The 22056-nt window shown below is 37.1% G+C and overlaps 2 protein-coding genes across 9 annotated transcripts in view; both read right to left on the reverse strand.

Annotated features, from left to right (window-relative positions):
* Window positions 1-4638, reverse strand: part of CCNDBP1 (cyclin D1 binding protein 1) — a 68595-nt gene extending 63957 nt beyond the window's left edge. For all 5 annotated transcript variants that reach the window (XR_012494773.1, XR_012494771.1, XR_012494772.1 and 2 more), the window contains exons 1-5: window positions 4427-4638; window positions 4200-4259; window positions 3838-3923; window positions 1112-1193; window positions 160-256 (exon numbers count right to left, since the gene is read on the reverse strand). Coding sequence is in view for 1 of the 5 variants with exons in the window: in XM_074327852.1 (XP_074183953.1) it covers window positions 160-256; window positions 1112-1193; window positions 3838-3923; window positions 4200-4259; window positions 4427-4535 (434 nt within the window). In the remaining 4 variants the exon portion in view is untranslated. The remainder of the gene's footprint in view (window positions 1-159; window positions 257-1111; window positions 1194-3837; window positions 3924-4199; window positions 4260-4426) is intronic.
* Window positions 4639-4781: 143 nt separating this feature from the next.
* Window positions 4782-22056, reverse strand: part of TMEM62 (transmembrane protein 62) — a 29651-nt gene continuing 12376 nt past the window's right edge. For 3 of the 4 annotated variants that reach the window (XM_019725384.2, XM_019725383.2, XM_074327854.1), the window contains 7 exons: window positions 21880-22035; window positions 19264-19423; window positions 15251-15364; window positions 12621-12705; window positions 10122-10226; window positions 8169-8287; window positions 4782-5599 (listed from right to left, as the gene is read on the reverse strand). In XM_019725384.2, the coding sequence (XP_019580943.2) occupies window positions 5273-5599; window positions 8169-8287; window positions 10122-10226; window positions 12621-12705; window positions 15251-15364; window positions 19264-19423; window positions 21880-22035 (1066 nt within the window). In that variant the 3' untranslated portion in view covers window positions 4782-5272. The remainder of the gene's footprint in view (window positions 5600-8168; window positions 8288-10121; window positions 10227-12620; window positions 12706-15250; window positions 15365-19263; window positions 19424-21879; window positions 22036-22056) is intronic. The other variant, XM_074327853.1, reaches the window with a different exon arrangement.

Raw genomic sequence — 22056 nt, forward strand, 5'->3', positions numbered from 1 at the left:
CAATAAAGATACGTTAATAATCTAAGTTCCTGTCTCCTAAAAAGATCCTCTTGCTGGTCATTATTCTCAGTTACTAGTAACTTTGCTGTTGAAATGAAGTTTCTCCCTCCCTGAAGCAAGGAACCCCATTAATTAATAACCCAACTGTGGCATCACTACCTCTGAGCTGGAGGGACGCAAAGCACTTCCACAAGCTGAGCCATGCCATCGACGATGTCCACAGTGGCACTCCGAACCAGCTTTCTCAGGGTGGTTCCTGTAGCCAAACCCAAAGACTAAGCAGACTGGTCTTCTTTCCAGAAGTCACCACCTGCTTTTCTGAGAATCTAAGCACTACAGAACTTAAGGTAATATGCACCCACATGCTTTAACTGGAGTGACAACACAAAAGGCAGGTCTGACTTATATCCCCATGTCATTTTCTTGCTCCTCCCACGATTCCTGAGTGCTGTTCTCCAAAAGAGATCTGGAACAAAATCTTTTCATGAGACCATTTCATTAAGGACAGTGGTCCCTTGACACTTGTGCATAAAACACAAAAGTTAAACCATTTGTGATAACCTTGAAGATCCAGGAGACATGTATTCATTTATAATTTTGGCATGATTATAATCAAGGCATGGATCTACAGGCGGGGCTGGAGGCCACTTAACCTATAAGGGAGCTGAGAAACACGGTGCGATGTAATATGGGTGAAGGAGACGGGGGATAGCCCCGGCATGGGTATTGGCTGAGATTCAGCCAACGTCTGTGGTGGTTAAAATTGGTTAGAGAGGCAAGAGCCAATGAGAATTAAAACCTTAGAGTCAGGCAAGGCTCTAAAACCTTAGAGTCAGGGAAGATGGGAATACAGCACCTGTATCTAAAGGATTATTGATGGAAGTTACTTACATTATAAAATTATTAGGTTGGTGCAAAAGTAATTTCAGTTTTTGCAATTATTTTTAACCTTTTAAACTGCAATTACTTTTGCACCAACATAGTATCTTTGCATTTTGTGGGAGAAGTTACCTCACATGATCAAACTGAGGAAAAGGTAAGTCTCCAGACACAAACCGTCATGTTAGCACAGATCTACTCTATCAACACTCAGGTGTACATAGCGGCTTACCCTGATCCTTGGGCAGTGAGTAGTATACTGCAATAATTGCCTTGATGGCAGCACGGACCTGTTCACAGAACCTCTGGGTTTCCTATGAAGCAATAGACCAATTTCAAAATGAAAAAAAAAAATGGATTGGATGTGGTCAACCCTTCTACTGTGGAAGAGAGACAAAAGAGAGCAGACATCTGGACAGCGTCATCAAACACTTTCTGAAGTCTTATTACGAGTTAGGCCTTGTGTTATTTTCATAACATAGAAGAGTGAACTGGACACCAGCTGCTGAGCTGATAACTCAATAAAATATTAAGCAGTTGGAAAAATTTATTCTTCTTATCTGCTGTGAAACAGTCACCTTATCCTAGACCAGGAGTTGGCAAACTATGGCCCACAGGCCAATCAGGTACGTGGCCAATTTTTGTAAACAGTGTTACTGGGATAGCCATGCTCTTTCATTTACATGTTATCCATAGTTGTGTTTGTACTACAGAGTTGATTAGTTGGCCTGCAAAGTCTGAAATATTTACTATCTGGCCCTAGACAGAAAAAGTTTGCCAATCCCATTTTAGACCATTAACCAGGTGTCTTGTCTCTCTAACAGGATCACAATATACCTAAAGATAATTAGTATGGACTCTACAATGCTCAATGTTGACTGAGCAGTCACTGCCATTCTCTTTTCTTCCTTTTCCTCACTTTGCTACTCAATTCTAAGCTAGTTCTATGTAAAATGTGGTCTAGAGATTGGTGCCAGTCCATAAAGTGTTTGTTACCAGTCTGGGATGGATAAGTACAATGATTGAGAGTGTTTAGAAACTTTTATGGTAATTTGACATTGCTTCAACAACCAAACACATCATTTTATAAAAGTACCAGTCCATGTGGAATTGGAATTAAAACAAACAAAACCATTCATCAGTAAGACTAACATGCTGAGATTCTAAGAAAGCAATTGAGATTCAAATATATATAATTGAAATAAAACCAAATTCTAAGTTTTCATCTGAGTGAAACCACTGACCTGAACATGTATGGAAAAATAGTCCTATACTGCCTCCTCATGGTATCTTACTAACTGTAAATTTTAGGAGCAAGTCCTAAGTGTATCTGAAAGAAAAGAGTTGGCAGATAAGAAAAATAAGATATTATTATTACTCCCTTTGAAAAAAAATATTGACTTTCTTCTGCAAAACTTTTTCTTTCTTTTCTTTTTTTTTAAAGATTTTATTGGGGAAGGGGAACAGGACTTTATTGGGGAACAGTGTGTACTTCCAGGACTTTTTTCCAAGTCAAGTTGTTGTCCTTTCAGTCTTAGTTGTGGAGGGCGCAGCTCAACTCCAGGTCCAGTTGCCATTGCTAGTTGCAGGGGGCGCAGCCCACCATCCCTTGCGGGACTCGAGGAATTAAACTGGCAACCTTGTGGTTGAGAGCCCACTGGGCCATGTGGGAATCAAACCGGCAGCCTTTGGAGTTAGGAGCATGGAGCTCTAACTGCCTGAGCCACCGAGCCGGCCCTGCAAAGCTTTTAAAGTGCTCTTATACAATTCATCTCTTGTTCCCTCATCACAGATCTCTGAGTTATGTAGGGGGAGCGAGTTTATCATTGTAGGTGCAGCAAAGATATTTTTCCATTTCAAAACATCTGGATATATAGACTGAAAAAGAGAATGAAACTATTGACTATGAAAATCAAATAAGGCAATGAGTACGCCATTTTTAAATAAACTTATCCCAAATTAAGTATACCTCGCTCTAGAAAAACTGGGCATAGGGCATACCTGATCACAGTCAACATGTTTATTTTCATTCGTTTTATAATAAAGCGTTATTAAAAATGTATAAATTCTTTGTTCTAGCAATTCCACTCCCTGGATTTTTTTTTTTACACACATACTCAAATATTGTATTAGGCAATTTACCACAGCACTGTTTATAATAGCTACAAGTTGGAAACAGCTTAAATATCCACATAGAGTACTGGTTAAATAAATTACAGGCACATGTACTCTACTGAATACCATGCAGCCATTACAAAGAAATGAACTTTGTATGTGCTGCTGAGAATCAATTTGCAAGCTATATTGCTAATTTTTTTCCAAAAGAAGGTTCAGAAAAGTGTTTATGGTATCATATCATTCGTGTGAAAAGAAGCAGGCATATACACATAAATGTGCATACGCTTAGAATAGATATGAATAATCAAAAGGAACTGAGGAGGGGAGACAAACTTTTTAGCACACTTAACTTTGATATCTTTTGAATTTTATACTGTATAATTGTTACTGGTTAAACATAAAGAATAATTCAATGTAAAAAGGGTATTATGCAATATAACAAAAAAGATGTAGCTCCGACACCAGATAGATCCTAATTTAAAATCTAATTCCACTGCTTATTACCTTAACCTGAGCCTGTGAGCCCGCTTACTCATCTGTCAGATGGGGATCATATATGTGAAAACAAACTGCAGGTGCTTAAAAAAAATTATCAGAAAGGAAATAACCAGGATGCACTTCAAAATGAACCAATACTATTTAGATGACCTGCCTACTCCATGCCAAGTACTGCACTTGGCAATGTAGTCTTCACAACAATCCTGTGGGGTGAGAACTGCAGTCTTATTAATGACAGATGAGAATAAATCCCATGGCTTGAGTGTAAAAGGTGGAAAGAAAATGGGAGGATTCCTGAGGAATAACAAGGCAGCGCAAGGATTCCAGGAAAGTAAAGCCCACCTGTGAGGACGGCAGTGGCAGTGGAAGTCTAGAGAAGACCTCGGTCATAGTCGTGGCTTCCCTTGACACTTTCACAGCTGCCTCATCTGGAGGGGGTGGGGGGATGACAAAGGAGGAAGCAGGAGGCAATATGTTAGTACCAAAAGGATAAGGCTGCAGCTGCTGCACGGACTTTAAAGATAACGCGTTCTCTCTACACCCTTAGACGTAGAGAGAACACCTCCAAAAATCAATGTTTTATATTACAACCTGTGAGGGTATATGGTGAGGTATCCCCGCTGAGAGGATGCGTTGGGGGGGGGGAGAGAACGGCGGGTGGGGGAGGGGTTGGGACGCTGGGAGAAGACAGGACAGGCACTCACTGAGTCTTCTCCAAAACGTCTTCCGATTGAACTCCTTGGTGGTCTCCCGGGCTTCGCCGACTGGGTGTGCGTGGCGTGTGGGCCGCCAGGTGGCAAAAGAAAAGCAGAGGTTAGCGGACACACCTCCGGCCCCCCACCTCCTCCACCCGGGTCCCCGCCCCACAGCTTGCCCTCTTCCCGACCCAAGGCTGCCCCTGCGGTCGCCCGGCCCAACAGCGTCCGCTCACCCCGCACTCCGGGCAACAGCAACCGCAGCTCCCCGGCTAAAAGCCGGAGCTGCTCCAAAGGCGGAGTCAGGGTAGAGATCGCGGCTGCAGGTGCACCTGCGCCCGCCATCTCAGCAGATCGCCTGGGGCCTGCAGACAAAAGACGCCACAGCAGCGACCAGAGACACAGCGATAGTCGCTCCACTTCCGGGCGTCACAGACCTGGGTTAGTTTCCGGCAACAACCTGCCCCGCCCCAGCGGCCCAGCCACGCCCCCTCCTTCTCCAGAGGCGGGGTCACGCCTGACACTCCTCCCCCGCCCCCGCCCTCCTCCCACAGGCCCAAGGCCGGCCGCACACGCAAGGACCAGTCCGGGTTATTTCTTATTTATCATTCATTTATTTGATTGGTTGAAAACACACCCGACTCAGGAAGCAGAAAATAGAGACTGGGAGCTATAATAATAGCTCAAGGGTAGTCAGGGTCAGGCTCAAGTTCACACTGGTTCTCTTTCCCTAAAGTGGCACCCTTGACAGCTAGGTACTGTGCTAGGTACTTTACATGAGGTAAACCTAAAAACACTGGGCTGCAGATGCGCCCATACACATCCAGGCCCTCCTGTAGATCTAGATACAGGGTTTCTCTTCACAAAAGTAAATCAATCCTTTGCTTTCTTGAGGAAGGAAGGAATCATGGCATTATTTGGAGACTTTTCTGCACTCCATTCTGCAGGAATCACTAGTGGGTAATTTCCTCAACTCCCAGGCGTCCAAGGAGCAGCAGCTCCCCGAAGCGTGCCCACCAATACTGGCTTTCCACCTGCTGCTGGGGCAGAGGCCTACAGAGGTGGATGGTGAGACATGGCTTTCAGGAGCTCAAGTGGCTTTTTAACTGCACTGTGAAGGTTCCAAGCTTGTCGGAGTTCCGTGTCCACACACAATGAATGAGAACAGGTGTCAGCAATGTCAACCAGGTCCTTAAAGGGGAAAAGAAAAACGCTAGAGTTCCAAATGTCATATGAAGAAAGTAGCAGGAATAAATCTGCCAGATGTACAGCAGTAACATAAGAAGGTGAACAGGTATAATTTTCAAGCGTTTTCCTTGACGGAGATGAGACCTGAAGTTGTGACCAAAGCACCGCTGCAGCAAGCTCCAACACAGGTAAGCCATCAAAGGGATGTTAAAAAACGCCAACTAGAAAGAAGAGCAGGACAGAACCATTAGCTTACCAGCAAGTCCTCCGAGGGGTTGGGGTAGGGTCTAATACATTATTGGTGGCTCCTAAGAATATGTTGCTTTCTGTCTTGAGGGTTACCTCTGATTCGTTATGCTTTGATCACACTTGGTTATAACACTAAAAACAGTTGACTTGCAGTTAGTTATATATCTGCCTGTATCCTTTTCTTCATCGTAAAGGCAGGTGCCCTTGATAATGTTTAAGGTGGAAATGAATTGATGTGTGAATACACATACATATACTTTTTTTTTTTTGTCAGAGTGAGGGGGTCTTGGGTATCAATATTTCTTTTTCTTTGTATTTTTCTTTGAAGTAGCATGATGAGTACTGGAATACAGATTAGAAGATTTAAGTTATAATCCAAGTTTAACTGCTGTATCATTCATTCATCACCCATTAGGTGGCAGGCACTGCTATGCTCTAGGCTTGGGACATACTGGTGAACAAGTCAGAAAAGATGCATCATAGTGTTTACAGTCTAACAGGGAGAAGAAAAACCAAATAAATAAATAAATAAAATAAACAGGAAAGATAATTATAGACTATGAGAAATTCAATGAAGGAAATAACTGGGTCATGAGAAGGCAACTGGGAAATGGGCTCTCTGAGGCTCAAAGGACAGGCCTGAGTCAGTGGAAAGAAGTGCATTCCAGACAGAAGAATCAAGTGAAATCCCAGAGGTGGGAGAGGTCTTGGCCTATTTAAGGCCAATGGGCCTGGAATATGATGAGCCAAGTGGAAATTGGGACAGTCGGCAGGACCAAGATCATATCACTGCTCTGTTTAAAGGGTTTTAAGCTGAGAAGTGAGCTGATTAAGGTTTTGAAAGGACCACAGTGGATGCTCTGTGGCAAACTGACAGTAGGGAGGCAAAAACAGCAGTAGGAAGACCAGTTAGGGGGGTCATGCAGTAACCCAGAAAAGAAATAATTATGATTTAGACTATGGTGGTAGCAACACGGATGGAGAGAAGCGGTGGATTCAAGATATGTATTGGAGGTAGAGCAAACAAAATATTACTTGCTGATGAACTAGATATAGGGTACAAGGGAAGGAGAAGAACTGAGGATACATCCTGAAGAAACTGCATGAACTGGAGAGCCATTTATTAAAATTGCAAAAACTAGGAACAATTTTGTGGGTAGAAATTAAAGGTCCTATAAGAGATATACTATGAAGCTGAGATGCCTATTAGATATCTAAAGGAAGATGTGAAATGGTAGGTGGAGATATAGGTACCTGAAATGCAGAGAAAAGGTCCAGATCAGAGATATAGATTTAGAAGTCATGGGCCTAGATCAGGGGTGTCCAAACTGCGGCCCACGGGCCAACTGTGGCCTGCAATCCATAGTTAATTGACCCGCAGCAAATTCCAAAAATATATTTAGTTTACTTAAATAAACCAGGTGAGGCAATACGTACTTCACCTCGAGTGAGTGGCCCGGCTGTTTGTATATTTTACCGCATATGGCCCTTGGTAAAAAACGTTGAAAAAAGTTTGGACACCCCTGGCCTAGATGATACATAAAATCCATCATCAGTGTACTACTTATTCAAATATGAATATAAACCCACCCTTTGGTAAGGCTCAGGTTTTACTTGGTGTAAGATTGCTCCTGAGAGACAACTTCCATTTACATAATAGAAAATTGAACTGGATCCAGGACATATGTACATATGAAATACTGCTATACAGAGAATGTTCTGGCCTATGGTCAGTGTTTGCAGAGGTCTTCTCTATTTGTTTATCTCTAATTCTGCTGATCATGTTTTAGTGCCCTGTTATGAGGCTGTGAACTCATTTTGAATAATGTTTTTGGATCTCTTCTAAAACTTCAGATCATCACCTCCAGATTTTGGTCCATTGGTCCTACTAGGTGAGTAAAATAAATAGGTAAATAAAATAAAATAAAAAGGTAAATACCTTTCAAACTATTTAGAGATTTGCTACAGGTCAGGATTTTGTTTATGTGTTTGTTTGTTTTAAAAGCATCTCAATCCAAATGTAAACCAATATATCAGTGTTTCTCAAAGAAGTGTACTAATAAGACAATACTGGAACGCCCAGGTCTGGTTTTGCCCAGGGCAGCTCTCACTGGATAGCTAACCCACTTTTTGTGTATGTCTATTTTTCCTTTCCTCCCGCTGAACTATTTTCCTTCTTCATTATCATAATCAGTTTTGCCCAGAAGTCTATCATTTATTCTATCATGAGTCCCTTGTTTCATTTTTTTGTCAATGAAAAGCTCAGTGAAACAAACAACAAAAACCAAAATCACTTTCACCTCTCATAAACCCTGCCTGCCAAAAATATATTTTAGATGTTTAAATGACAATAGTGGAAGAAAGAGCTTAGGAAGCATGCAAAAGGCAAACAAAACACCAGCTATTAAAGTCTTCCCTGCCAGTAAATTAGGAAACATGATTTATGGTGTTCAATTTGGGATTTGGGATTTAATGCGTATGTGTTATACAATTAGTCCAACAAAACTAAGGTGTTCTTAAATTGCATTTCTGACTTCTTACCTGGAGAATTCCAACAATAAATGTTACACTGCCTTGTAGGAAATGCCCATCAACAAAGATCCCAAAGGAAAAGCAGCAACCTATTTTGCCCTTAGTAATTTCACCAATAAACCATGGTCCTAAAGAGGCAATGGAGAAGAAATAAGAAGATTACATAACTATGACTCTGTAATATAACTATTACATACATCACAAGATGCATTTACAGGAATAACGAAGAAATATGAGACCATTCATCTATAAGCATTTTATTTGCATAGCTTTTCTTCTTTGCTAATCTCTATGTTGCACCCAGCGTCCTAGCTAACCAGCTATTTGCTCCTCTGCTCCATATTTCTCTGATTATAAAATTATCTGAGTACATGCTATACCTGGAATAGATATGTAGCTTATAGATTCCAAAAACATACTGGAGTACATTCACAAAGATTAAGAGATTTTGTTGCAATAATAACTTCAATACAATGCATTAACATTTCCTTTAAGAAGCAAAGAGGTATTCCTCAGAAATTAATTTTCCAGATAACTGAGATTTACTCCTTTAAACTATAAAACTTCAACCACTTTCATCTTTCTAAAATGCACTTCTCTTTTTGATTAATATTAATGAATGATTCTGGCCTTTTCTTGCTGAACCATAGGCTTTGCTTTGTACGTCAACTACATACTCAGGGTGAACATGTGCAGAGTTTAACTTGCTTCTTTATTTTAATTTTTCATCTGTAATGCCAGAATGACTTCTCTTCTGCCTACTATTATTTACTGCCCCTTCTTAGTATCCAGGTTTCTGGAACTACTATATTGTTAAGGATGATTAAAGGACAGTCAGACTTCCTTTTCCAAAATGCAAATACCATAATTTCCTGTTCAGAGTTCAGCTTTAGAAAGTCATACATAATTTTCTCAGATATATATCACGTAAACTCCATTAGATAAAAATTAGCCTAAAAAAAGTGTTTTCCCTTCAAGTTTCAATTTTTAAAAGAGGAGCAACTTCTCCCCTCTTAATGTTTTCTTTTACAGCCAGGAACCAAATCACTGCTTTGCCTCCTAGTGTAAGACAAGTGTCTAAAACAGCTTCAACCTATCTTCCAACAAGAAAACTGGCCTCCACGGGGAATCTGTCACAGCTTGTTATACATTATTGTAAAATGTCATATTTCTTTTTTTTACTACTTTGTGTTCTCTGGTCAGAGTTACTAATGAGCAAAGAAAAGTCCAAAGGTGGAATAAAAGTACGAAACAAAAACTAAACAACAAATAGCCTAACTGACTTTTAGTCCCTAAGGTACATTAGTAAAAAGCTTTAAAAAGAGACCCACTGTGCTTTCTGCTTCCATAAGTGGCTAAGTGACTTTGTAAGTATTGGGTATAATAATTAATATAACAGCAGAGCTCAGATATGCCTACATGCACTGCTCATCTCAGTTTCTTTCTTTTCTCGGCTGAGTTTTCAGGAGCCATGCATTAGTAAATTATTCACTGAACGACATACTCCGTAGGCACTGTGCTTAGTACTGAACATTGAGGTGAACCAAACAGATAGGACATCAATGGTATGCTAATGAGGGGAGAGGTGATAAACACAGAAGGCAATCATAAATTGTGATAAAGTAATGAAGGAAATAAAAAGCATGATGAAATAGAGGGCAAAACTTTAAGGTAGGCAAAGAAGACTGCTCTGAGGAGATGGCAATTAAGCTGAACTTGTATCTTCTGTTATATTTCCATGCAAATTCTGCAATGGTCTTCTTAGCACCCATAAGTTAACTAAATGTCCTTTAAACATGGTAGGAAAGAACTTTATTTCCCAAGAGCATACCCCAGGAAATGACTTACGAAGGAACCATGCGCCGTTTGTTATGCTCTCCAGAGCCTAAATGATTCTATTGTCAAAATTCTCAATATATTCTATGGCAGAATTCACAATCTCAGATTTCCTAATGGACTTACCCAGCACTGTATATAGAGTCAGCAACAACACAGAATAGTAGAAGATATTTATTTTGCTCAAGACATGAAGGGAAAATGAGGTCAAATTAATAAATCCTGGAGGTCCTAAAGAGAATATATATTGAAAAATCCAGTAAACACATACAAAGTTCAATTTCTTTATAATATTTTCTAGAAGATTTCCCTGGCTATCTACTACATATAGTCAACAAATAGTTTGTTATATGGTAACTATACAGATGAGAGCACTTTAAATTCATAGGTTGGCAGGAATTCTGATAAGTCGATTCACTTAGAATTGCAGAGGGTAGGAAGTGAATTTCACACAAAGCCTGATAACGCATGATGTTTTTCACTTTGTGTGTTACATGCTTGCTATTCACTCCTCTCTCCGCTTCTTTCTTGTTCTAGCCTGTTACTTCTCAAAGTATTAATCTACGTATCCACCTATAACATTTATTATTCATTTCAATTAAACAACCTTTAGCCTTAGAGGAAGCTATGCTTTAAACTTTAAGCAATGATTCTCTACTTGGCACATTAGAATAACCTGGGGGAACTTTTAGAAAATACTCATGCCCAGGTCTCACCCTCCAGAGATTCTGATGTAACTGGCCGGAGGAGGCCAGGAGCTTAGGCAGCAACCCAAGTGATTCTAAGCCACCAGGACTGAGAAATACTGCTTTAGGGCCATGCTTCTCAGACTTAACTATGCATTGGAACCATCTGGGGAGCTTAAAAAACCTGAAGCTTAGGTCCTACCCCTATATATTCTGATATAATATTATTAGTGCTGTGTAGACACTGAGATTTTAAAAGTTCCCCAGGGGATGCTAAGGTGTCATCAAAGTTGAGAAGTGTTGTTTAAAGAAAAGAACTGACCTGCGGGTGGAAGAAGGGTTTTGAGTCTCTCCTCTCTCTCTTATTAGCTATGAGACTATTAGACGATATAACCTCCCCAGTCCTTAGTTTTCTAATCTTTAAAATGGAGACAATAATACCTACCTCACAGGATTGTTGTAAAAATTACGTTAGATAATACAGGTAACAATATGTTGTAAATTTTAAATAACTACACAAAGATATTGTTATCACCACATGAGGCTGGGACCCTCCCTCAAACATTTATTTATTTACATTATGAGCAGGAAAATACATGTGTTCAATAATGTTTCTTGAACTTTTTCATAGAAGTTATATATATATATATATATGCAGGAAAACATTCAGTAGGATGTGTATACTACCTATTCAGTTAACCATTTTACTGTTTAATCATTACTATAGTACTTCCCTCCCCCATAATCAGTCCCTGATCCCAGACATTTCACCCAATCCAGGAAGGGATAAGGAAAATTTAATTCAATATGAATTATATTAACTTTTGCTCTGAGAGACGCATTAGAGCTGATTGTCCAGCTAGGTATTATTTTTGGGGAAACACGGTATGTATCAATTAAACATCAAGAAGGACTATAAGGATTCAGAGAAGCAACAGCTCATTATGACCTGGAATGGTTGCAGAAAATAGTACGGAAAAAGAGGGTTTGAGGAGGGTTTCAGGTGAACCCTAAAGGATGATAAAATTTAGATAAGTTTAGAAAAGTAATTTAAATTAGATAATAGCCTGGGAAAAAGCACAGAAACAGAAATGAACATGGTATGTGTAGGGAACAGTGAAAAATTATCTAGGCTGAAATACAGGTAACTGGTTGAAGACATGGCTAGTTACCATGTTTCCCTGAAATAAGACCTAGGCGGACCATCAGCTCTAATGCGTCTTTTGGAGCAAAAATTAATATAAGACCCGGTCTCATATTATATTATATTATATTATATTATATTATATTATATTATATTATATTATATTATATTATACTATTTATATAAGACCCGGTTTATGTTACAGTAAAATAAGACTGGGTCTTATATTAATTTTTGCTCCAAAAGACGCATTAGAGCTGATGGTCCAGCTAGGTCTTATTTTGGGGGAAACACGGTAGATAAAACCAGATTATGGAAGATCTTTAATGTCTGGCAGAAATGCTTGGTCATTTTGAGCTATATTGTGATTCCCACCCACCCCATTTTGGTTGAGCCTAATTTTACTGCCAGGTAGCAGCAGAAAATTGAGGGTTTTGTTGTTGTTGTGGTTTTGTTTTTTATTAAAGTTTATTGGGGTGACAATTGTTAGTAAAGTTACATAGGTTTCAAGTGTACAATCCTGTAATACATTATCTATATATCATATTGAGTGTTCACCACCCAGAGTCAGTTCTCCTTCCGTCACCATATATTTGATCGCTTTTACCCTCAGTTTTTTTTGTTGTTTTTTTTTTGTTTAAGATAAGAGTACTGTGGAAAAGGTATGATAGTTTGAAGGATGCATCTCACAGAGCTCAGGCAAAGACGATGTATATTTATCAATTGGTGGTAGTGAAGACATTCCGTGATAGTTTAAAATAAAGTATTCTAAGCATAAAAGGAACCATGTCTAACCTTTGAGCTCTAGACATCCTTGATACCTAAAAGTAACGAGGATAGAGAGCTGGATCAGCACCGTCATCACAAAAAGGACTCGGGCCTGCAGAGAAATAGATGGTAATGTGAAACAGATACATGGATACAGCTTCAGCTTCAATTAAAGTTTTTAAAATGGCCTCCTTAACAAAAGTGGAAATGACACCATTAGCAGAAATGACTATAGGAGAAAAATATATGGTAAAAGAAAATCAAACATCTGATCCACCAAAAACGAAAATTATAAGTTGTTTCAGCATTACTCTTTCAGAATTTGGATACTCAGACAAAAGTTAAAACTAAGTAATTTTATATAGTTATATAAAGTGATCACATTAAAATAGTCTACTTTCATTGTACTAGAAGCATAATTTGTTTTGTTTTATGTAAAGTGGTATAAGAGTAAAGAAAAACAGCACATTGTAGCTGAGTGAACAGAGACTGCATTTTCTTTTGCTTTCTCCGTCAAGAAGTCATTCACTTAGTGATTAACTACCAGTAAAGAGACATGTAATCTAGGTCCTTGTTTCTCCAAGTACTGTGTTTCCCCGAAAATAAGACTGGGTCTTATATTAATTTTTGCTCCAAAAGATGCATTAGGGCTTATGTTCAGGGGATGTCATCCTGAAAAATCATGCTAGGGCTTATTTTCCGGTTAGTTCTTATTTTCGGGGAAACACAGTACAGTCCCCAGATCATCATTGGGATCACCTTGAGCCTGTTAAGAATGCAAAATCTCAGGCCCCACCTCAGCCCTACTGAATTAGAATCTCCCTTGTACTAATACTCCCAGGTAATTCATAAGAACATCAGTTTCCAAACCCTGATCTAAGTGACTATTAAAAATCTTCAAAAGAAAAATAAATGACACAGAAAAAATTGTAAAATTGAGATACAAATGTCCATTAGTCATGTTTTTAAAAAACTCAATAACACAATAAAAGCAAGTTAAATAATAATCAATGCACATTTTAATTTCACCTCTCAGGGATAGCTTTAGTGTATGTACTCACATAAAGTGTATATATACTAAAGCCATCCCTGAGAGGTGAAATTAAAGGAGGTTTAAATTTTTTTTTACATTGTAGTGTATATTATCTTTTGTATATTTTATTAATACCCATGAAAGGTGAGATCTGAGGGAAATAGACTATAAATTGTCACAGCTTCTCTGGAAGATAATTTGACAATATATATTAAAAACTGAGGGTTGCTAGATGGGAGGGGCGGTGGGGATAAGGGGGAAGGTGAGGGGATTAGAAAACAGTCAGTAACCACAAATGGCCACGGGGTTTTGAAAATTAATTTGGGAAATGTAATCAATAATGTTGTAAAGATTTTGTAGGGTATCCGATGGACACTTGTCCCATTTGGGAGACCACCTCAGGGATGACATAGATGCCTGATCACTGCACTGTACACCTGAAGCTGAAGTGGAACAATAATGAATGCCAACTATAATTTTATATATATATATATATATATATATATATATATATATATATATATGTATGCATATACTTACAAGAAGCGGAGTACAGCATTAGGAATAGAGACAGTGGAAATGTAATGGCTCTGTGCAATGTCAGAGGGATAGTAGATGGGGCGAGAGGTGTTCACACAGTGTGAGACGTTTATAAATGATAAACGTCTAAGTATTAAAAAAAAAGAGTAAATCACATTTAAAAAAAAATAAACAAAAAACTCATTTGTTCAAGAAATATTGATTGTGGGCCTACTCTGTGTTAGGTATACCATACAAAGATGCCTGCCCTCATGGGGCTTATGTTTTACTGACAGAAACAATTAATATAATAAATAACAAGTAATTTGTGCAATTATATTTATTAAGTGAAATATATAATGTGTCTACTCTTTCATTCAGCAATTCACTTCTAGGAATATATCCCCCAAAAAACTAATATATGTAAAAACTTAGTCTACAGCAGTATTTGTATAGTAGAGGAAAAAACTGGAAACAAATGTCCAACAATAGGGAAGTGGTTAAGGTATATCTACGACAATATAATGCAGCCAATAAACATCATGTCATAAAATAATATAAACTGATGTGAGACAATAGTTAAAACAAATTCCTCAGTGGGAAAAAATCAGATAACAAAAGAGGATTAAAAGTATATTTACCACTTTATATTAAAAACTCATATACAAATGTATATATGAAAAATAAACAGAGTATCATAATCACAAATGCAATGGTTATAATGGGTAATGTGATAAAAGAATTATGTGGGACTGATTTCACTTTATTTCTAAATTTTCCAAGTTTTCTATATTTAGCACTATTATTTATGTAGAAAGAAACAATATTTTTAAAAGACCCTTAATCCAACTTAGCACAGTCCCTATAATTATCTCAGTTATCCTGGTTTTATGGTATTGGTTAGAACTAGGTCCAAAATAGGTATTACTTGTCCATGACTTTGCTTCTTTTAATTCAAATCAACATAAAAATATTTTATTCTTCTAGATGAATAACTAAACTTTTCATTTTATAAGGGTCAGCATGCTCATCACATGATTATTTATGACTCTGGACCTACCAAACCTAGTAAAAACACTCATAACTATTAGTTGAATTTACTTACCACCATGCAGTGGTCAGTAAGAAGAATAAATGATGCCAGAGGGTCAAATCGGAGATGAATATCCTCTTGAAGAGAAAATATGTGGTGAACACTCTTACGTCTTCCATCAGAATCCTAATTAAAAGCACAGCAGAGAAGTAACTCTCATGCTATTTTTTCATGTACTTTTAATTCTTCCCATAAGCACCTTAAATAGAACTTCTTTAAAACCTTATAATTCTAGATTTAAGTTGGAAATATCACCATGTACTTTCTCTTTAAAAAAAATCTGTATTTCCCTATGTTCAATGTAAAGGTGTAAAAGCAACAAACCAACAGCAATGAGCTAGCTAGTGCCGACTGTGGCCTTAAAATACCGTTTTTCACTACAAGGAACCAGTGCTCTTTAGAGAAATGGCTGATTCCAGTTCTTGAATAAGAAGTACACAAGAAGGGCTTGGAATATCTTGTCATACCAGAGAGCAAGAAAACTAATGATGACTACTAGGATTGTATCAAAGGACTTAGTGACCAACTTGGAGAGGCTCCCACTAGCCAAAGATGGAACAATTTAAGCATCCAAAGAATAAGTGAAAAAAAAAAAAACCCAAAAAACCAAAAAACCCAGAATAAGTGAAATGGATTGAAACCTACCAAATATGTTTTCTTAAATGTTGAATTCATAATGATATTAAAAATAAAAGACTCATTTGGTTACCTTTGGCAGATGCTAGAAAAGCAACTCATTATTCTGAAAACTGGTTTAGAAAGGGGAAGGGGAAGAACTAAGAATTTATCTTGCTTTTCCTGTATGAACTCTATATCGGGGTACCAAATAGATGAGGGAAATGTTTTCTTTATAGGACCATTCTAATTAATACTCCTATAATGAGGAGTGACAATTTGAATGTTACCTTTTTATAACTCTGATGAAATAACGGATTTAGGCAAAAATCATCAATAGCTGCGAGAAATCCTTTAGTGAAAAGCTGATTGGGTCCTTCATAATGAACGGAGGGATCAGCCAGCAGTGTGCTGGAGCTGACTTCACTTGTTCACAGGGGCCAATTGGTACATTTTCAGGAATTTTGCAGGCTGGTTGATGTTGTGTTGGTAGTTTAAAACCAGCTGTGGTAGGAGTATTTATATTATGAAAACTGGTATAAATCAGGGAAACACTCCAAAGCCAGATCCCCCTCCTCAAACCTTCCCCAAGCTGATTGTTAAATGTTTACCAGCACACCATTGGATAAGGTTAACAATACTGGAATACATTGGTCAATCTTAACATTACTAAAAGAGAGACAACCAGATATTACAGTCTTCTAAGGAAAGCATAAAACACCAAATGAAGTATTCTTGCTAAAAAAAAACCAAACAGATGCAAATCAAACAGCAAAAATCCAGAATATAGGAAACTCTTCAAGATGGAAGATCCAGTTTCCAAAGAAAATAAATTGTAAGGGAAAAAAACACAATAGGGATGGAAAGGAATCTACAAATTAAAAGAGACTGAAGAGACAAATCCACTAAATGCAATATTTGAGCTTTGTTTGAATTCTGATTTGAACCAACCAAATGCAATATATATGTATGTGTGTGTATACATACACATACATACATACATACATACATACATATATGACAAATTGGGAAAATTGAACACTGCCTCAATAGTTTGATATCAAGAAATTACTGTTAATTTTTCAGGTGTGATATGGTATTATGGTTACATTTTTAAAAAGTGTTTATCTTTCAGTGATTCATACGACATATTTACATATAAAATGACATCATGGTGCAGGGAGAAGTGGATGGGGTATAGATGAAACAAATTGGTCATGAGTTGATAACTGTTGAAGTTGGCTGATAGATAATGGGAATTCATTATAGCATTATCTGCATCACATATTTAAAAAATTTCCCATCATAAAAAAATTTATTTATAGTGAAAAGAACTCGTACTGGTGTTTATCAAACTTTGATTGCTCAAAATGTTCTTAAATAATAAATTCTTGTTTTAAAGCAGAGATTTTAATTTTCAGATATAGAAATTTCTAGCATCTCTAAATTGGCAAAGTAGACACAATGTTCTAAAGTACTGGTTCTCAAACTTTGTACATCAGAATCACCTGGAGAGACTGTTAAAATGGATTGCTGGGTCTCATCTGCAGAGTTTCTGGTTCATAGGTTTGAGATGGGACCTGGGAGGTTGCATTTCTAACCAGTACCCAGATGATGTTGATGCTACTAGCTCAGGAAGCAAACTGGAAATTGATCTAAAGGTCTAGTTGCCGCTGCGCTGCCTGGAACCTATAGATTATTTAATAAATGTAGTGGGTAGGTAAAATACAAGATAATAAATTGATGTCACCTCGCACAGATTTTTTTTCTCAAACTATTTATATAGTATACTGTATTTAAAAGGACAGAACTTTCCCACTGATGAATGAGGGAACCAGGTACCCTATTTAATATTCAGTAGATTTTTTAAAGTTATATACATACAGACAGTAAACAAATCATTGGTTGCCTGGAAATGAGAGTGGAAAGAAGGCAATTACAAAACAGCACAAGAAAAGTTTTGAGGGTGATGTATTGTATTGATTGCAGTAATGGTTTCAAGGATGTATACGTATGCCAAAACTCACCAAATTGTACTCTTTAAATATGTAGAGTGTTTTGTATGTAAATTATACTTCAATAATGTTGCAAGAAATGTTAAACATATAAAAAGGATATGTGTTTCACATTTTTATTAAGGATTCAACTAAGCAGCCGGAAATGTCTCAAGGAATGTGAATATGATTTTTTCCTCATAAAACTGCAGAAGCTGGGGTCCTGAAGCAATCCAAGGATTTGGGAGTTCCCGATTCCTAAAGTGAGCTGATCTCTTATAGTTGCTCCTACTTCTTCTCCACGACTATAAAGAGGGAATATTCTACATAGGTGCACTTGTTCCTCAAGCCTTTTTTAAATGACCAACTTCTAACATGAAAGACATTAAGAGTTCATCCCCAGCCATCCCTCCTTCCACATCCTCCCCGTGTGTCTCTTCTTCCTCCTAAGCAGAACACTGCAAAGATGGCTGGCATTGCAAAGTGCCTTCTCTTGTTTCCTCATGAATTCGGGATAAAACTACCCACCATATAGGATTGTTATGTGGATTAAGTAAAAAATGTAAGTGTCTGGCATCTCCTTATGGGGAGTTAGTAAGCAGCTCCTTCCTGCTCAAAATCCTTCTCTGACAAAAAAAAAAAAAGATAATGAAAATAATTTCATGTGTTTCCTGAAGGATTACTTCATGCTTCAAACCGACTTAATATTAGAAGATTAAATAGTTAAAAACTGTCATCAAATCATAAAGTGGTAGAAATTAACAGATTTTTATTTTTTTTTTTTTAGAAAGTAATTTCTGAGCACAGTCTATCTCCTAAGAGTTTCATAATGTTGATGAAACTGCTCTATTTTGGTAACGATGATCACTTTCTACTCTGTCAGGTGTTAGTGAATTAAATGCCCCCCAGGTTGAATCAGAATATGGCCAGGCAAACTGTTAACTGCATATGCTATGAATGCATACTCCTTAAATAAAAAAATCCTTTGATGCCTTGCAAATTCTCAGTCCTAGAGCTTTCAAAATAGTGACACAATTTTCCCATAGTTGGAAACATCAATCAGAGGCATGGATACATAAAAATTCATGTTTTCTGACTTATTCTATTATCTTTTGGTATATCAGGGAACTTTCTCCCATTATTCAAAAGTTGGAAGAAAACAAATGAATGATTCCCTGGGATTAAAAAAGGGGGGAATGTGGCCAGTAGCTACGCACTCCTCTTTTTCTCCGCCAGATTTTTGTCTAATAGTAGCATTACTTCTGAGTGCCCATTTTCAGAACATACTAAATCCAATGTATCCAAATTTTTTATTAAACTTAGTTTCATCTTTACCCATTAACTGAAAAACAAATCAGAGTTCAGTGTAGTTACAACCTAATCATTTATACAGCAAATTGAAAATTACTAACTTACCTGGACAATTACTTCTATGTTATGTGTCCTATTATTGTAGTTTCTTGGGTTCCACCTCAGTGTGAAAATAGGACCAGACAAATGAATAGCTTGCCCTAAATGAACTCCATCAATCTTAACTGTGACAGAAGTAATGGAGGATAATGAAAAGGCCAAGACTCTAAAATAAGAGCATATATAAAACACATGGTTTTAGGTATCTGCCATTGTTTTTATAAAGGAGAATAACCCTATAATACCCAAAAAGATATAAGTATAGGCAAAACCATTACATTATACTGTAGGGACCATTGTTCATATGATGTGGTTTCTTTGTGAATGGTGGCTTTTGGAGTTGTATAATTCAGCAAACCTGAATTGGTGAGAAATTAGGAACTCTTCCTTTACTTTTTAGAAAAGAAAATCAATTTTCTTTTGACAAATAAAACTGGAATAGATCCAAAATTCTTTCTGAAGAAACTCCTGAAGTCCTGGTTTTTCTCATAGGCAGAGAATATAGGTTAGACATCTCACTTTGTTAATTTAATGTCAAGCCTACCATGTACTCATTTGGTTCCCATCCACTCATTTGGTTCTTCTATCTACCCAGAAGAAGGAATGTCACAAACAAGGCTAAGTTTGCCAGGCCCCAGAGATTATAAAACCTAAATCTGATATCTAGTTCCTACTAAAAAACCTGACTAAATGAGGTACGTTTCACTTTACCAGTGATCAAAAGAGTATATTAGAACAGCTTGATACCATTTTGTCCAGATTAAGTAGTAAATCTTTTTAAAAATACAATATCCAATAATGATAAGAATGCTGTGAAATTGGCACTTGTATCACCTGGTAACATGTAGTATATGTTTTTTTTTTGTTTTTTTTTTAATTAAAGTTTATTGGGGTGACAATTGTTACTAAAGTTTCATAGGTTTCGGGTGTACAATTTTGTAATACAGGATCTATATATCACATAGTGTGTTCACAACCCAGAGTCAGTTCTCCTTCCATCACCATATATATGTGAATTAGTATCTGTTTTAAAAAGTAATTGGGGACCTTATGCTCTGCTGGTGGGAATTTTAAATGGTACAGCTGCTATGGAAAACAGTATGGCGATTCCTCAAAATTTTAAACTTAAATTAGCATATGATCCAGCAACTCCACTTCTAATCATATACCCCAAAGAATTGAATGCAGGGATTCTAACAGATATTTGTACACCCATGTTCATAGTAGCATTGTTCATATGGGCATTATTCATAGTAGCCAAAAGGTAGAAGTACAAGTGTCTATTGACAGATGAATGGATAACAAAATGTGGCCTATACATACAATGGAATATTACAAAGGAAGGAAATTCTGTCACATGCTACAACATGGATGAACCTTAAGGGCATTATGCTAAATGAAAGAAGCCAATCCTAAAAGGAAAAAGGGTTCCACTTATATGAGGTACCTAGAGTAGTCAAATTCATAGAGAGAGACAGTAGAATGAATGTTGGTTGCCAGAGGGTTGGGGGAGGAGGGGACAGGGAATTACTGTTGAATGGGTACAGAGTTTCAGTTTTGGAAGATGAAAGTTCTGGTGGTGGATGGTAGTGATGATTGTAAAACAATATGAATGCACTTAATGCCACTGAACTGTACACTTAAAAATGGTTAAAATGATAAGTTTTATGTTATGTATATCTTATCACAATTTTTAAAAAAGGAATAATGATTTTAGTTACACAAAATAAGTAAATGGACAATCTTTATCAAAAGTCATACAGGAATTCAAACTCTTTCACTTAGAATCCCACTTCTGGAACTCTAAAGAAATTATTCAAATGAAGGAAGACTCTATAGGTATCAGATGTTTATCCCCAAATTAGAAAAAATATAAAAGATCACCAGTAAGATAGGAAAATGGTTAAATTGTGGTGCATTTTCTCTGTTGAAATAAAAAAAGTAGGAATTAGAATAGATTGTGCCCTATGAATACAACCGTATAAAAGCATGCCTGAAAGAGAATACATGAAAAGGAAAATTCAAAAATGTTAATAATAGTTCTATTGAGGGGTAAGAGGTGGAGGGGGATGATATGCATATAATCCCATACCCTGTTTTCTAAAGGTAGTTGTTGTATTACTTTTCAAAATAAAATTGAACAGAGTATATATATTAAAAAGAGTGCCCTCATGTTTATAAGTCTCTAATTCACATTGTCAAATTCATATGGCAACTGAATATTCAGTTCCTTAAGGATTATGTAGCTTTTGCGTTTTTGGAAGGCTATATAGCAAAATGAAAAAAAATATGTAATGTAAAATTTTAAAAGTAGAACACAAAAGAATATGTACATTATGATGATAGCAATGTAACAACATGCAAATAAAAAGGTGGAATACACAAAAGTAATAATGGTAGGATTATGGGTTTCTGGATGGTTTTAAAAAATTTAGCAGCTTAAAAAATACATTTTTGTAACTGAACTGGAATACACAGTAAGCAATTTATCTTTATATAATGTTTAATTGTTGAGACAACTAAAGTGGGTAATCTCATCGCTGTTACATGGTAATGCAGTCATAATGATTTATTCTCCATCAATATCAAACTGAAAGTAAATTCTGAGAAATTGCTACATACCTGATGTGTGTTGAGTGAAGGACTCTTTCTAGTGGTTCATGTTTAGCACAACTATAGAGGAGGGACTTTGGATTTGTGATAAGAACCACAGGCCACTCGCCAAAGATCAAATCTGCAAAGCTAAAGAGGTCATGATCGAAAGCAAAGATTCGGTACCTAGAGACCAGAGGACAATAG

This window comes from Rhinolophus sinicus, linkage group LG03 (genome assembly GCF_036562045.2).
Source record: "Rhinolophus sinicus isolate RSC01 linkage group LG03, ASM3656204v1, whole genome shotgun sequence".
Classification (NCBI taxonomy): Eukaryota; Metazoa; Chordata; class Mammalia; order Chiroptera; family Rhinolophidae; genus Rhinolophus; species Rhinolophus sinicus.